The 14,414-nt window shown below is 32.3% G+C and overlaps 1 protein-coding gene across 1 annotated transcript; it reads right to left on the bottom strand.

The window, feature by feature from the left end:
- Window positions 1-10,471: 10,471 nt before the first annotated feature.
- LOC134236312 (uncharacterized) lies at window positions 10,472-11,095 on the bottom strand. Its single transcript, XM_062718488.1, has one exon. It carries the CDS (start codon window positions 11,093-11,095, stop codon window positions 10,472-10,474), a length of 624 nt encoding a protein of 207 aa, XP_062574472.1.
- Between the last annotated feature and the right edge of the window lie 3,319 nt (window positions 11,096-14,414).

Below are 14,414 nucleotides of genomic sequence, written 5' to 3'. Positions count from 1 at the left end.
TTTGTTTCATGATTTATAGTAAATTTTTTAGATCATCACTGTCGTAAAAATACCTTTCGACTAAATAGGTTCAATATTACTTAAGTATGATTCAATAATAGTTTATATAATTGTGTAATCTAATACAAAGAGTTCAATTTTTACAATGTTGGTAAACTCAGATGGAAATACACTATTTGTAGAATACATATTTTAATGAATTAATGACAAATATTATTTCAGATCCCTTTATGGCAACAAGATAACCACCATTCCAGACAATGCCTTTAAAGGATTGCCAAATTTAAAAGAACTGTAAGTTTTTGATAATTTTTTCATGTCTCAGATTAAAAGAAAATGTTATTTGTAAGCAATTTCGCCAATTTCATGTACAATGTATCAGGCAATTTGCTTACATTTTTTAAATAAAAGAGTGAGGGAATTCAGAAGATTGGGTAAACAACAATACATGTTCTCTCTGCATGTCGACGCATGTACTGAACATAAACAAAAAACAGTAAATAATGAGTTGGTTATTTGACTCTATATAATGAATGATGATGTGCTCTGAATGTTTACTGCCAAGAATGAAAAAAAAGTTTCCTACTTATTGTTTCTTCAGACTTAAATAAAACATTAGACACAATGGATTTTGGATCTTTTAATATTTGAGGAGTGACAGGCGAAGTGCTGTAATATGTCTTTCAGTAACATGTTCAGACTCAAACAAAGATATAAATCTTTTCTTTATGTTACTGCTCAACCTATTTTTTTTTCTGAATATTCCTTACTTATGCAGGAACATACCCTCATCACGTGCATTCAAGGTTTATAGCTCTCAACTGATTCAATACTCCAGAGCATGATCTACGTATGAACAGTTTCTATTACAAGATAAGTTATTGATAAAAAAGTTGATGAAACAAGAATATCAGCAGTCTCGTTTTAAGTCAAAATTTTGTAGGTCCCAGGGTTAATACAATGACTTTTTCAACAAATACAAATTATCATTGTCAAATGCTGACTGACTTATACCATACTAATTGTTACACACTGAATTGTTCATACATTTTTCCGTCCTTTTCTGGTGATGACAGGGATTACTATATTAGCAATAAAATTCGAAACTTTAAAGTAAAAAAGTAAAAAAAAAAATAGAAACTTTAAAGTAAATAAGTTTAAAATTCATATAATGCGAAGACAGTCAGTGAGCCTACAAATAAAATTAATGTAGGATTACATTGATTTGAGGGTTGTGCCATGTTGGGTTCAAAGATCAACGAACAGTACTACGTAACAGTGTAGGTGGCAAGATAATAGCTAGTAAGACAGCCATGAAGAAGAACTTTTATACCCGGGACATCGAATATCCTCTGAACAAAACCCTAACCCCTCCTTGATAGATTAAAATCTTTGGACTATATTTTCATTATTTTGAATTTCCATTGTCACTAATCTTGTAATACTTATCTTTTACTATATTAGCTCTTATACTACACAAACAATTAAAAGAAAAAAAAATGATACACCTTTAAAATTGTTAATTTCCTCTACCCTAAAAGTACTAGGAGCTAGTCTGTGCTGTTTGGGAAGTACGGAAAACTTTGCCGAAAATGTGTATAATAGCTAAAAATTCCCACTTCGCTTAAATTCTGTTATGAATAAAATTAATGTTATGCAGACCAGGATATGTTCCCAGCACTTTTCAAAATATACACCATTAAAGCAATAAATATTCCATATTTCAGCTCAGACAAAGTAGTCTATGGTCTTGCACTTTTAATGGATAACACGAATACGCTGATCGCTCGAGCGTATTCTCTACATTCCTTGTCCCTGTCAAATTCAATGCTACTAGATAAATTCATATTCTATTCAAATTGTATTTAATAAATTATTTCGCTTTAGTTTTCATGATTACTTTTTTTTAATAATAGCGATGATATCATATTTATTTAAGCACTTTTGTAATTATTTAACCAGTGAATCTAGTACTCTGGATCACCTGTACTGCGTCATTTCAAGGCTGATGACGTCATATTTGACGAAAGGGTTTTTTCTATTACTCAACTGTATTGCTATCAAATATTGAAATTTTACAAGATTTATAAATATTTGATCAAATAAATAAATCTTACTTGTTATTTACGCATCACGATGTCGTTAATTAATTTTGTGGCTTGTTACATGTAAATTATCCATGACATCTCAATTAAACTTTTATATAATGTACAACAAATTTGAACTCTAACCTTCTTTAACATAGCTGAGTATTCAATAATTTTAGAGTATGGATCAATCATATGATTCTATGCTTATAATCTCCTACCAAGAGTCTAATATAAAGTCCGGAAACTCAGTACGGTGGAAATAAACTGACTGTTTGTATAATATATATTTGTATGAATTTATATTTAGAAATATTTAAAATCCATATATTCCAACAAGATAACAACATTCCAATCAATGCATTGTTTCAAGGCGAAATGTGATACATGTATCAATGCCACATGTAAAACACCAGTATTATTGCATTTTGCGTTATAACATTTTAAGTCGAGATCAATGCAAAATGTAATACCGCAATATGTCACAACATACTTTTAGAAATATTTCATTTTGCGTTCTTACATTATGTTTTAACTAAAAGCAAAATGTTATAACGCAAGATATAATAGCATAATTTTCGGAGTTTTGCGTTTTGCATTGTTACATTTTGCGTCGAGATTAAACAAGTGGTATAAATGCATGGTTTCAGAAATCACGTTTTGGGCAGTAGGGTTGAGAATAAATTTCAAATAAGGAGTGGATGAAGAAAAGAAACGGAAAGAAAATTAAACATAGTCTTTGATTTAGAAATGATATCAACTTCCATTTGAAATGTATATTTTACTGTATATCACTATTTTTCTAGCAAACACTGTTTTTGCAGTTATCAAAATATTTAATGCAAATAAAGATTGCATTCATCCAGAAACTGTACTTTCTGTCTGATTATAATGCGTAGAACAATATAGTGTGATAATCTGCTCTTTTTATTAAAGTTGTCAATTGCAGAATCTGTTTCGTGCTTCCGATCGACACTTAACAGCAATGAATAATTTCAGCTACAGTATAGATAATCGAAATACCTAAGGGACGGGGCAAACACACGGTAAAACTAAGCAGGGGTTTTCTCACACTTGAGCGAAAGCAATCGCCTGTTCGCTATAGCTAACCCAGAGCGGACAATGAGCGAAGAACAACGAAGAACAACGAACACTAAGTGCACCAAAAACGAACCCGGAACCAAAGGTTAACCTTTGGGGTTCGCTATGGTATTAGAATATATCCGGTCTGTACTGAGATTAGAAGGACAAAGAAAATAGTTAGTTGGTCTGGGTCTAAAATCAAAACCGACTCAGGTGCATCAGTTCATAGTAATATGTCTATTCAACGTAATATTTTCTTTGTACAAAATAAACTATAAAACATAGGGTTAATTTATGCATGTTACCTCAAGCAATATTCTGACAATATGCGACAAAACCGCAAAACATGTCCTTTTTCTTAAGTTGCTCTAAAAAAAGACCAAAAAAAATATCCCCTGATATGAATGTTACGGGGTCAGAATTCTGGTTTGTTCTCCTTTTCCATGTTTTATTTGTCAAAGAAGAAAATCTAAGAACACGCTCACAACACTCATACAGAAGAGCAGACATAGACAAACATAAAGTATAAAGACAATAATGTTTAACGAAAAGTAATTATAATATATAAATATAAAATATCAATATGGCTGCTTGAAGATCGTTACTAAATATATTTAGCAAGACAAGATTAATGTTTAACATACCTTGAATCCAGTATTAAATTTGTAAATTAAAATAACAAACATGGATTAAATCTAATGTCAAATATTTGAATCAATTTGTTACCGTAAATGCAAAAAGGCTTGGGATGGAGAGTTTGGAGGGTTTCTTTCGTTATGTAATGCACGAGTAATTTGAAACATGCATAAAAGAAAGTACAGGTATAGTGAAAATCACTGGCCCATAATTAGTCACTAGTCAGTCATATAATTGTCAATATAGAAATAGAAATTAACAAGTGCAGAACAAAAAGACTCGCACATGCCTCTCTAATACATGCAACACCGGTTGCATTCGATTATTTATGCACTCCAATCGAAATATGAACATACTTGACATTGCACAAAGCATATATCTAATAATAATACACCTTAACTATATTATTTGTGACCTAAACATCCATTATCCTTTAAATGTATTGTACGATATGACATAATGGTAACAAAAAACAAGGTGTGTTAATGCCAAATTTGTCCCCCGTCCCCCTGTTTTGATGTTAATAATAGAAAACATTTCACTTTTGATAGTTTGCAATGAAGAACATAAATGTTACTAGTTTTATAACTAGCAATTCTTTTTGTTAAAAAGCATACATTAGGGCCACAAAAGGTTGATAAAGTTAAACATTTTACCACATTTCCTCAAGATTGAGGGAATAACCATATGTTCATTTTAATTGTTCCTTTGATAACAAACACGAGCTGGCCAATCTCAGATTTTATATACACAGGTGTATTTCATATAGATCTATGAAATTGATAAATTTTGTACATACAGTCCCTGAAACGTTCTACTTTCCCACCTGAATGGTGAACCGAATGCCTCCGATCTTTTCTTTACATTGAAACTATTCTATTGTATTCTAATGCCAAGTGCTAAGATTTAAATAACAATGAAAAGATAAATAGATAACTAATTAAAACATTTTTTTCTGCACTTACGTATGATGTTTAAAAACCATATTTTGATAACTCGACTTTTAATGCTGTAAAACATATGCAATTGCTATCGAACTCGTGAAGTATAAAAAATAAAATTAATCTACACCTCAGGCCTTTACAAATGGATCGAGTAAATAAAATCAAGGTTGATTTTGGAAGTGGTTTCAGAATATCTCAAGAAGTATACGAAATTACGGAATGAACTTTGGTAGCAATGAAGATTGTTTATATATTAATAGATTTAAATAGAAAGAAAACAAATTGTTAAGCATTTGGATTTAAAGAATTTTATTGACGAAAGCAGGTACTCTATGAAAAAAGTTCCGTACCTTTATTTTTTTAACAATTCATTTTTTAGCTCACCTGAGCCAAAGGCTCAAGTGAGCTTTTCTGATCAAAATTTGTCCGTTGTCTGTTCTAGTTGTTGTTGTTGTCGTCGTCGTTGTCGTCGTTGTAAACTTTTCACATTTTCATCTTCTTCTCAAGAACCACTGGACCAATTTCAACCAAACTTGCTACAAAGTGTCTTTGAGTAAAGGGGATTCAAGTTTGTTCAAATGAAGGGCCACATCCTTTTCCAAGGGGAGATAATTATGAATTAGAGAAAGATTAATGGCATTTTAAAAAAAATCCTCTTCTCAAGAACCACTGGGCCAGGAAAGATGTAACTCATGTGGAATCTTCCTCAGGTAGTGTAGATTCAAGTTTGTTCAAACCATGACCCCCTGGGAGGTTAAAATTTCAAGCTCCCTTCCCCAACCTAGTAAACTTTCAGTTCTGATCTGATATGTGCTTTTTCCTAGCAAATTGCTCAGGTGAGCGATGTGGCCCATGGGCCTCTTGTTTTTCTTTGCGATCTACAGGCCTGTGATCCACACGTCGAATAAATTTATTTATTCTTTCAACTAATAAAATAATATGAATTTTAGTAGAGAACACTACTACTTATAAAACGAATTTATTACCACGCATTGTAACAACCTTCAATTTATTTCCGTGGTAAGGCGATTCGGTGTAAAATAACGAATTAAAAAATTAACACATTTACAAAGGTCTGTTGAGGTATTGCATGAATACAGTCATACTTTAAAATTTTAATTCAGTATTAGATCAGAATAGTCTTAACATGTTTTCGTGCATTTTTTTGAAAATACGTGTTACAAATGATATTTTTTGTATGTATGCTTTATTTGGAAAATTAATATACTTCGATTTTTATTCATCCATTAACGATTTGTCATCGTTTACAGATCTTGCTTGATGTATTTGTACATTTCCTTAAGTAAAATGAAAAAAAAACAATAATAATAAGGCTATTTGCCTGCAACTTTTTGTGCTGATTCTTTAGAAAAGCGTACAAAAAGGGTGACAAATTTCATTGTTTTACAATTTTCATCAAAGAATGGGTGGACTAAACTGGCCAGAAAAAATGCCATAAATTACGGGTGTAAATTTAAAACGCTTTTTTCGAGGTAAACTAAATAAATATCGAAGGCATGCTGCCTGAAGATTTCTTGAATATCAATAGATAATCAGGGTCATGCATTTTTCATAGTCTGAATATATAGTCAGCACATGTTTGTCGGCTGTTCTAAATCGGGTTTCCCTCTTAAAATAAAGTATTATTAGAAAACTGTAGTTGTATATTGAACAAAATAATGTTATATTAAAAGGAGAAGAGTGGACAAACTTTTCGCTTCCATTGTTATATTTTCGATTGACCTGTTTAATATTGCAATTCATCGTGATCTCCACCTGCGAGTGTACTCGTGAAGATCTAATTGCTACGATATTTACGATAATTATGAATAGTTTTTAAGACTTTGAAAGTGACAGGCAAGGATGAGTGTTTTACTGTCGAATTTATACCTGTCGACCGGTGAGATCTCTGCTTGTTTTGATATTTATTATGTCAGAAATTATGGAATTTTACAATGATCATTTATTATTACTAATGATATCGAGATCTACTAATTTTACATGTATGATGAACAGTAGGCCAGCAAACTGTACAGGTAATACTCATTGACTTCCTGTGTATACTGTTTGTGTATAGGGATTAGCGCTTCCCACGGTCTGCACGACCATCAATGCCACGCTTGTAAAATTTAGTCCCTCCCCTTACCTGAGAAAACCGTACGGTTAAAAATCTCGGCCTTTAATTTTCTTCAGACTTAAAACATCAGGTACAATGGGTTTCGGGTCTTTTAATATTTGAGGAGTGACAGGTGAAGTTCTGTAGTAAGTCTTTCAGTAACATGTTCAAACTCAAACAGAAATAAATACTTTTTCCTTATGTTACTGCTCAACTTGTTTTTCTGGCTTTAATGCTTGGATTTAGTACACGTACGTATGAAACAAGTGTAATCCTATAGGGTTTAGAACATGTTTTATTTGAGCATTTTAAACTTGGAATATATTCATATCTAAAAAGTAAACTTTATGAAAAACGTGATGGCACTTTAACTTTTCAATCGTAAACGTTCCTAACTTATGCAGGAACATACCCTCATCACCTGCATTTATGGTTTATATCTCTCGGTTGACTCAATATTCCAGAGCATGCTCAACGTATGAACAATTTCTATGACGAGATATGTTATTGACAAACAAGTTGATGAAACAAGAATACCAGCAGTCCCGTTTCAAGTCATAATTTTGTAAGCCCTATTGTCAATACAATGACCTTGTCAACAAACACAAATTATCATTAAGTCAAATGCTGACTGGTTTTTTTTCATGCTAATTGTTAGGCCATTATTCACACACTGAATTGTGTACATCTTTTTCCGTCAATTTCCGATAATGACAAGGAGCACTATATTAGCAAAAATAATTGGAAACTTAAAAGTAGATAAGTAAAAAATTCGAATTGAACAAAGAATGTGGCCGTGCCTATAAATAATATCAATGTAGGAATACGTTGATTGGAGGGTTTTGTGATTTTGGGTTATACGATTAACGGACAGTACTACGTTTAGGTGTAGGTGGCAAGAAAATATCTAGTAAGACAGCAGTAAAAAAGAATTTTTATACCCGAGACATCGAATATCCTCTGAGCAAAACCGTAACCCCTGCGTAGTAGAAGAAAATCTTTGGACTATATTTTCAATATTTTGAATTTCCGTTGTCACCTATTTTATAATACTTATCTTTTACTTCATTAGCTCTAATACTATACAAATATTTAAGAGAAATCATTTTGAAAAATTGTTAAGGTTTCCAAGGTCCTAGAAATACATTTCGACGAAATGCATTCAGTAATTTTAGAGTATAGTTCAATCATATGATTATATGCTAATAATCTCCTACCAAGAGTCTAATTCTTATAAAGTCCGGAAACTCAGTACGATGGATATAAACTGACTATTTGTATAATATTCATTTATGTTCCTCTGTTATTATGCAAGACCGAAGCCAAATCAATTGAGCTAGTTTTTTGATGGATTAAAATTAAAATAACAACAGTAGTGAAAGTGAAAAAATGTCATTTATTGAAGTAAATGACGCAAAACAAAATATAAACATATTATAAGGGGGTCAGACAAGACTAGAAAAAACTTTGAAAGAATACAAAAATCTTTGGTAACATATTATGCAATCTGACCCCCTAAAATTACATATATCATAAAGCAGGCACTGATATGCCTGTCATCAAAAAAGGGTGGGTTAAAAGAAAATAAACGCCAAACAAATAAATATGAACACTAATACAAGTACATATATAACAAATACAATATAAGACGGTGGAAGAAAGGGGGATGGATGGAGGGTTTTTCGATAAAAAATTTCCTTGTAAATTTGTGTGGCTTTCTCCTTTGGTAAAAAAATAAAACAATGGTCACGTGATTAGGAGAAGCCACGCTGATTGGCTGTAAATTAAGACAATGGTGTCATAGATTAAAATTAGGTAATTGATCCCGATCTAAATAGTTTTAAACATGAAACAACTTTACAACAATTACCAAATAAAACATGTTACCTCAGAAATAAATTATAACAAATAAAACATTTATAGTTAATGTAACTCTGTCACATAAAGGATATTATTGTTGTAATAATAATAACTTATTTATGTTCCTCTGTTATTATGCAAGACCGAAGTCAAGTCAATTGAGCTAGTTTTTTGATGGATTAAAATTAAAATAACAACAGTAGTGAAAGTGTAAAAATGTCATTTATTGAAGTAAATGACGCAAAACAAAATATAAACATATTATAAGGGGGTCAGACAAGACTAGAAAAACTTTGAAAGAATACAAAAATCTTTGGTAACATATTATGCAATCTGACCCCCTAAAATTACATATATCATAAAGCAGGCACTGATATGCCTGTTATCAAAAAAGGATGGGTTAAAAGAAAATAAACGCCAAAATCCAATTGCAAATTGGATCCAGCTGAGGACTCCTGTCCCCTCTTTGGAAGCATGGCTGTACACCTGAACAATAAAGCATAATGAAAGGAATTAAAAATTATTCAATGAAATATTTCTAAAATGTCCAAACAGCCCCAGCAGAACAACTTTATAAATTTCTATATACACATGTATATATCTAAATATAGAATTAGATACATGTGGCCATGGACACATTACAAATGTAAAAAATAAACAGCTTCAATGCTGCAAAATATTAATTTTGACTAATGAGAGGGTAAGGGATAAACATTATATAAATGTTATAATCATACCCAATAATATAAAAGCTGAAAATAGAACAACACCAAAGGAGAATTTAAAGCTAGTCTGACCCAATTTTAAGATATCATTTTTCAGCTAGTAAAACATAGTAGAAGATTACAAACTTATACAAAGTCAAGAAGCTATACTTCATAGAAATATTTAAGGTAGATGTTGCATGTGGTCCCGCAACAGTTGAATATGAATATATCCATACACAGAGATATAGTTCAGTAAACAGTAATGTCTTATGTGGATGATATACACGATTAAGACCAACATGAACAAATATTGAAATAAAGTGTGCTTGATCCTTCACAGAGGAAAAAGTGCACATGCAAATAAAATAGTTTATATCATATTATCATGTTGTTGCGTATGGCCAACATTAAACAATAACAAACAACCAATACATATGCAGTCATATATGATAATGCGTATGGTCCCGCAACATCACCACAGAATCAACTGCGAAATGGTGTACATGAAAACAGTTGTGTAATGTGTATGGTCCCACAATACAACAACCAAATAAGCATGTCTTTGGTGGTATGGTCCCGCACCAAAGGAAAATGCACATACAACGTACAATACACTCGTACAAGATGAAGCGTATGGTCCCGCAACATCCAAAGTAAGCATTTCGTAATGTGTATATGGTCCCACAATACAAAGAGAAGTTGCTTACAAAGTGTATATACAGGAGTAAATAAATGCCTACTCCAATCTAGTTTATCTATAAAGCTGAAATAAATTTGTTCATTTACTCCAAAAAACAAACTAACTGACTAATCATCATCATCTATCAGTTATATAAGGCACATACAGCAATAAAACTTAAAGTCTATGGCGTAAACAAATGCAATGCATGCATGCAATGACTTGTAAGTAAATCACCGAATATATGGGGGTGAATTCTTAATCAACAGGACATATCAAATAAATCACTGTTTATACTTAGTTATAAAATTTTGCTACGTATGTGTAAAGCAATTGAAACCAAGGTCAGACTAGCAAATTTAAGCAGAATGATACTGGCCTGAAATGTGCCTATGCTGTAAGATAGCTGAGCTAACACTTCGCCAAAACCGGTACATAGGAGAGGTGGACACAACATGGGATGACTGGGAGGGGCATCGGAGATGTACCCCGTCCTGGCATAAAAATGTCAAATCTGTCCAGAAGCCTCTATGAGGCCAGAAATGCACACCGGAAATGTTTGAGCACTGTTCTCGAAGCATGACATTGATGGCGATGATGCGATCGTTGAAGTCCGGTGACGATGCCCAAGGTTGGCGGCGCAGAAGCTGACCCACAATAACTGTTTGTATGCCTATTCCGGAATGTAGATACGATGCTAAAGATAGAATGTCACGTACAATCACTTCATTGGTATGCAAAAGAATGTCGTTTTCTCCTATCTGCATAAAACACACGTGCGGCAACATATCAAAAGTCAAGAAGTCTCTGGAACGAGCGATGCTCGAGGTCCGTAGACCACCACGGGCCCGCACTGATACACTATAAAAATCCTGATGCAACTTTAAGTTCATTAAATCTGGATGCAAGTCCATATATCGCCGTAAACGAGTTACAAAAGAATGTCCAAGTAAACAAATCCTGAGGAAATTTGGCTCTTCCATGTTGTGACACAAGTTCTTCCCAAACCGGTTCAAACCGGATCGCGCACCTTACGTAAACAAACAAAGTCACTTAATATCGAAACGTATCAAAACTCTTATCCCGTGGAGAAATGTCTAGCAAATCACACTGAAAACTAAGCACAGCGAAGGTAGAAAGGTGTAACCCTACCTAAGTTGCTTGAAACAAACTGGAAATATTGTTTTTTGATAAAAAAATTCCTTGTAAATTTGTGTGGCTTTCTCCTTTGGTAAAAAATAAAACAAAGGTCACGTGATTAGGAGAAGCCACGCTGATTGGCTGTAAATTAAGACATGGTGTCATAGATTAAAATTAGGTAATTGATCCCGATCTAAATAGTTTTAAACATGAAACAACTTTACAACAATTACCAAATAAAACATGTTACCTCAGAAATAAATTATAACAAATAAAACAATTATAGTTAATATAACTCTGTCACATAAAGGATATTATTATTGTAATAATAATAACTTATTTGTGTGAATCTATTTTTAGAAATATTTAGAATCCCTTTACCCCAACAAGATAACCAGATTTCAATCAATGCCATGTTTTAAGGCTATATGCTAATTTTTACGGGAAAAGTGTACTATGAAGTCACACTAAAATATGACTTTTATGAATTCCTCATAATACCGGAAATTAAATAATTTGCAACTTTAAAGTGGGACCATATACCTAATAAAAAATAATACAATGCATTTAATAATAGATAATATTTATGTCTGCATCAGCATAATAAACAACAATAAAACTTATCAATGCATTCAAAAAAGTTGCTAGTTAAATCCCATACAGCTGGTTATAAACAGATCACTGATTTCGATGAACTTGTCAACTATGACATCATATTGGTAAAATTGACGTAATTTATGTGCTGTGAGAGGCAGATTGAGGAATTTTTTAACAATGAAAAATGCGTTTTATTATTAAACAGAATGTTATTTACAGGTGTTAAATAGGCAATTAATACCAATTTATATCCTTTGTTCAGTGCCATTATTCATAAACTATAGGGAAAATGTATTTAAATAATTTTGTCGTTTTTTTATGTTCAGGTAAGGTATATTTTACATCGAGATGCCTCGTTAAATCGTTCTTTTACAAGGGAATACACTAAATAAATCTTTACCATTCTTTTGAATATAAATAAAGGATATGTTCCTTAACTTGAAAAGTGCTGCTGCTTTCTTTAAATAGAGAGGGAGACGTTATAAGTACACAAAATATTTGTTAAAAGTCAAAAAATTTTTGACATGGGCCTATTTATTTGAATCAACTTTTAAAACGCGAATTCTATTCAAAGCAGCAGCACTTTCCAGAAAGTACAAAGTATACAGAAACAAATAATAGCTTGAATTTTTAATTTAAAAATAGGGTATGCCCTTGCGATATTGAAATTTGTGAATGACCTACATTCAGTACACGTACTATGCATTTATCACGTGACTGTCCATCGATGGGACCAAACTTCATACAGTACAGAATAGGTTATACTATGCTATTTCCATAAATATTTAAGTTCCGTGATAATAAAATAGCTGAACAAAAATAAATTTAGTTTTAAAAACAATACCCGTTTTTAATTTCTGTTTTCCGTTGATTTCTATTAGTAGTCCTTAACAGTGCTGCGTGATACATGTATCAACGCCACATGTAAAAAAAAAAAAAAAAAAAAAAAAAAAAAAAAAACAGGGATAATTGCATTTTGCATTATTTCATTTTAAGTCGAGATCATCGCCGAATGTAATACCGCAATATGTCACAACATACTTTAAGAATTATTTCATTTTGCGTTTTAACAATTTGTGATTAATAAAAGCAAAAAGTTATAACGCAAAATATAATCGCACAATTTTTGGACTTTTAAGTTTTGCGTTGTTTTATTTTGCGTCGAGATTTAACAAAGGGTAAAAATGCAAGATTTCAGAAGTCACATTCTGGGCACTCAGGTTGAGAATAATTTTCAACTGAGTAGTTGATGAAGAAAAGAGAAAAAAGAGAAATAATCATTTTACGTTATATTGGCTTATTTATTTTCCCGGAGAACACGGGGTCCCGTGGACTGAAAGCTCACGCTTATGCGTAGAACTGGAACCTTGTAAGTATCTTTGAAGCCATGGTTCCCGTACACCGTGTAACATGGTGTATAGACGGTGCATCACAGTGTCCCATTACGAAAGGTCACACAAAATTAATAAGAAATATTTTCATTGTCTTTGTTTAAGAAATGATATCAACTTCCATACGAGTTGTAAGTGTATTTTCCTGTATATCACTATTTTTTCTAGCAAACACTGTTTACACAGTTATCAAAATATCTATGAAAGCAAACTAACACACAAACAAAAATGGCATTCATCCAGAAACTATTCTTTCTGTCTGATTATAATGCGTAAAACAATATAGTGTGATACACTGCTTATTAAAGTTCTCCTATTGTCGCTTGCAGAATCTACTTCGTGCTTCCGATCGAAACTTAACAGCATTGAATAATTTCAGCAACAGTATAGATACCTGAAATATCTATAGGACAGAGCAAACACACGGTAAAATGAAGCGGGTGTTTTCTTCACGCTTGAGTGAGAGTGATCGCCTGGTCGCTCTAGTGAACCAAGAGCGGACAACGAGCGAAAAACAACGAACACTGAGCGTGCCCAAAGCGGTCCCAGAACCAAAGGTTCACCTTTTGGGTTCGCTCTAGCATTATGTTGTGTCCGGTCTGTACTGAGATTAGAAGGACATAGCAAAAAAAAAAAAATCAAAACCGACTCAGGTGCAACAGTTCATATTAATATGTTTATACAACGTAATATTTTTTTTTGTACAGAATAAACTATAAAACATAGGGTTTATCCTCAAATAATTTATATATGTTTCTTCAAACAATATTCTGACCATGCAATGCAACCGCAAAACATTTCCTTTTTCTTTCGTTGGTCTAAAGAGAGAACAAAAGAAAATCCTCTGATATGAATGTTACAGGGTCACAAATCTTGTTATTTCCCCTTTTACATCTTTGATTTGCCAAAAAAGAAAAAAAAGAAGACACTCACAACACTCATTCAGAAGAGCAGACATACACAAACACGAAACATAAAGACACTCAACTTAATGAAAGTAATGATAATATATGAATATAAAATATCAATACGGCTGCCACAAGATCTTTACTAAATATATTTAAAATGTCAAGATTAATGTTCAACTTAACTTGCATCCAGTATTAAAGTTGTAAATAAAAAAAAATAAACATGGATTGAATCTAATGGCGAATATTAGAATCATTTTGTTACC

This window comes from Saccostrea cucullata, unplaced genomic scaffold, assembly GCF_032062105.1.
Source record: "Saccostrea cucullata isolate Sc308-1 unplaced genomic scaffold, CSIRO_AGI_Scuc_v1 ctg9693, whole genome shotgun sequence".
Taxonomy (NCBI): Eukaryota; Metazoa; Mollusca; class Bivalvia; order Ostreida; family Ostreidae; genus Saccostrea; species Saccostrea cuccullata.
The sequence above is the reverse complement of the archived record's forward strand: the minus strand, read 5'-3'. Positions and strand labels throughout refer to the sequence as shown.

Bases quoted from the DNA above. Each gene is read 5' to 3' on its own strand.
- LOC134236312 (XM_062718488.1), bottom strand. From the start codon at position 11,095: ATGGAAGAGCCAAATTTCCTCAGGATTTGTTTACTTGGACATTCTTTT.